We start from the raw sequence: 3,562 nt of genomic DNA, 5'->3' as shown, positions 1-3,562 counted from the left end.
ATGCAAGGCCGCTTAGTGGACTCCGCGCTAATACATTTCGTCAATGACATGAACCTGATGGAGTTTCCGCAGAAGTACACCTTGGGACCAAAACAGCAGGTGGATAATGCGCAATCCAGTCCGGAAGACCAGACGCGGCTAAACGACTCGCCCTGGAGCCGGGACCTGGAAAACGAGCGTCTGGTGATAGACTCACCGAGGTACGACAGCTGCGGGGCGGGCGAGCACCACAAGTCCAAACGGAGGAGGATCATCACCGTGGTCCAGCGGCAGGCGGCCAATGTGCGGGAAAGGAAGCGGATGTTTAGCCTGAATGAGGCGTTTGATGAACTGAGGAGGAAAGTCCCCACATTCGCCTACGAGAAGAGACTATCCCGAATCGACACACTCCGTCTGGCCATCGTCTACATCTCCTTCATGACGGACCTGCTGGAGGAAAACAGCCAAAACAGTCCAATGTGAACTTCACTTCACGGAGACTGGACTGAGTTTCACACTGGTGATGAAGACACTGAAATGGCTGAACTGATGAGCCACTCTTTCAATATACGTTCATATCATATGTATCCAAACGTGATGTGGGTCAGTTTCTGAAATCTTAGAACTAGACAACAGCCAAGAAATATTTGAAACCATTACAGACATTTAAAAAAAAAAACTTTCGCTCGGAAATGTATATCATAATATTATTTTGCCAATGGCATAAATTATGAGATGTGACCTAAATAAGCCGAGAGCACCTCCTCCAAATATTTCACTTAATATATGTGACTTATTGTTGCTTTGAAATAAATGTATATGCGATGATAATGTATGTGTTCTTTGCTCTGCATCAGAACTATAATGTCATGCTCGATTAATGCTGCTGACAGTTTTATGACCTAAATGCATTTATTTTGTAGTCAATAGCCGACTACTTAAAAGTGTAAATGTATGAAAGAGTTATATTTAATATAACGTTCAATACAAGACAGGCGATGTGATAAGGTTTTTAAACGAGGGTGCAAAAAACCCTGAAGCCTCAGGTGCGTCGTTTCAGCACCCTGGAGAGCGACACAGCCGCTCGCCTCACCTGGCCACATGCAGACATTGAACAGGCGAGGCTGAGGACGAGGGCAGCTTCAGGATTTCCTCCAAAGAGGAGAACAAATAAGAAAGATTTATTGACCCTGGCCTTATCAACCGTGTCGATTTGAATCGCAAATTCAAGGCTCTCTGCATGACGCTGGATGTTATCTTTGACACTGAGGTGTGAATTAAGATGAGACGAGCTCCAGTGAGGTAAACTGAGTGGCATGTGCTCTCCGGCTGATATAGAGACGGAGATCTCTGGAGCAGGGAGATCCAGGACCGAAAGGCGCATGTGGCGATTCCTCCTAGGCCTAAATAAAAAAGGGACCAGACCGTCCTGCTGTGGCCCTCCTCGTGTGTCATCCTCCCTCATCAGAGGTGAGGCCTCTCTGTGGATAATTCACACCACAGACCACCTCTTAAAGTTGCCAGATCTGGTTTCAGCCACATGTAGAGGTATCTCTGCTGGGTTTTGATATTATGTCACGGTAGGCCTCCTGAGCTGGGTGGTCATGTGTGCGTGTTTAGACTGTGTGTGCGAGTGTCTCTCTCTCTCCCTCCCCTGTCCATCTTTATCACCTCCAGTGTTTGCACTGCGCTGCAGCATTACACCGCCTTCAGCGACCCCGCTGTGAGCACGGATCCGCCCTGAGAGCTCCCTGGGACGGCCAGCCTTTTAAACCTGAGCCGCGGTGTCGAGATCCCTGCGGGAGTCAGACCCATTTAAGCGCATACCTCAACGCGGGGCCGCTGACGGGAAAATAAACACCACGGTCTGCTTAGGAGCAGAGACCTCCTGCTGTGACAACCTCCTGTGTTTCAGTAGGTCTGATATTTTGCTCCCATCTCAGGCTGCGTCTAGACCTGTACAGGAAGACTGAGGCCAACAATAGAAAGCAGGCTTGTTCATGTTCTTCTCATATTGAGACATGGTAGCAACTTTTATGAACGACTAAACAAAAATGAAAAATGAGTCTGAACATGAAACGAGGCGCCAAAGTTATGTCTAAATTAATTTCATTGACTTTAAACAGAAATTCCAATTTCTCAATTTAATTTAGGCTACAATGAATGAGTGTGAGAAAGAAAAAAAACATTATTCATTTAGGGCTGAAATAAATTGGGGTGGGGAAGGGAGAGAGAATTCATCCCTAAAGGGGAAGGGATTGCACCTATGATTCAATAACACCGCGCCCCTACTACACCCCCTTTCACAATCCTGTGTAAAGGAGCCTGCATGTCTTAAACACCATTCCTGATATTATAGCTAGAACTCTCCTTCTCCTGCAGTATTATGTTACACCCCTCCTCACCCAATCACAGCGCTCCCCAAAATCCTCCTGCCTGCTCCCCGCCATAAAAAGAGCCCCGGTCGTCCCAGTCTGGCAGACACCTCTCCCTCTCTGTGGCGCACGAGACTTACCGTTATACCAGCCACACCCCTACTGCAGGCCACACTTCTTATTACCTGTGCTGTTTGTTGGTGTTGTAACCAGTTCAGTGGATTAGGGTCAGGGGTCATTACGGGTCCTACAGTCCACAGAAAAGTTTTGGAGGCGACGATGCGTGAAGACGACTCCTCCCCAATGGACAGTGCAGGGAACAGTGAGGAGGAGACCGACCGTCAACTGCCGCGGAGAGGCGCGAGGAAGCGGCGGGCGGCACGGAGGAGCGCGGACGACGAGGAGGAAGGAGACCTGGAGAGTCCGAGCCCCGTGAAGAAGAAATGCAGAAAGAGCTGCGACGGAGGAGGCGGCAGCGCGGGGAGCGGCGGCAGCGAAGGCAGCAGCAGCCCCGAGCCCTCCTTCGATGACCTACACACACAGCGCGTGATGGCCAACGTCCGCGAGCGGCAACGGACGCAGTCCCTCAACGAGGCATTCACGTCGTTACGTAAGATCATTCCCACCCTCCCGTCTGACAAACTCAGCAAGATCCAGACGCTGAAGCTCGCGGCTCGGTACATCGACTTCCTATGCCAAGTTCTGGAGAGTGACGAGCTGGACGCGCGAGGGACCAGCTGCAGCTACGTGGCGCACGAGCGCCTGAGCTATGCGTTCTCGGTCTGGAGGATGGGGGGCGCGTGGTCCTTGTCTGCTACGTCCCACTAGCAGGGCTGCAGTGGATGGGACAGCACGGTAGGCTGAGCGCCTTTCACTTTTCATCCTGCAGGGAGACAAGCGGTGCCAAAATGTCACTATGCGCATTTTACGCACAGACACCCAGATGAAAAATAAAAGTAACGTAGTAATGTTCCAATAGGGATACTTTGCTGAAATAGGTGTATAGCGTCTCTCCAAAACACCTCTAAAAGTCATTAAGCCTGTTTCATTTCGTTATGAAAGGTCCCTGTACAGCCACAAGATTTCACCATCCACCTTAAAATGTGAAATTCCCAAAGAGCTCTACAAAGCTACGACTTACAAAGGGGGAAATATGCATTTTATTCTGAAAACATAGATTTATGTTTATACTACTTATCCCATAGGTC

The 3,562-nt window shown here is 49.4% G+C and overlaps 2 protein-coding genes across 2 annotated transcripts; both read left to right on the top strand.

Annotated features, from left to right (window-relative positions):
- On the top strand, positions 1–462 carry LOC139299482 (fer3-like protein). Its single transcript, XM_070922391.1, has one exon. The coding sequence runs from the start codon at positions 1–3 to the stop codon at positions 460–462; it is 462 nt and encodes a 153-aa protein (XP_070778492.1).
- A 2,171-nt stretch (positions 463–2,633) lies between these two features.
- On the top strand, positions 2,634–3,182 carry twist1a (twist family bHLH transcription factor 1a). Its single transcript, XM_070921816.1, has one exon. The coding sequence runs from the start codon at positions 2,634–2,636 to the stop codon at positions 3,180–3,182; it is 549 nt and encodes a 182-aa protein (XP_070777917.1).
- The last annotated feature ends 380 nt before the right edge of the window (positions 3,183–3,562 follow it).

The sequence above is a fragment of the Enoplosus armatus genome, chromosome 16 (assembly GCF_043641665.1).
Source record: "Enoplosus armatus isolate fEnoArm2 chromosome 16, fEnoArm2.hap1, whole genome shotgun sequence".
NCBI lineage: Eukaryota > Metazoa > Chordata > Actinopteri > Centrarchiformes > Enoplosidae > Enoplosus > Enoplosus armatus.
The sequence above is the reverse complement of the archived record's forward strand: the minus strand, read 5'-3'. Positions and strand labels throughout refer to the sequence as shown.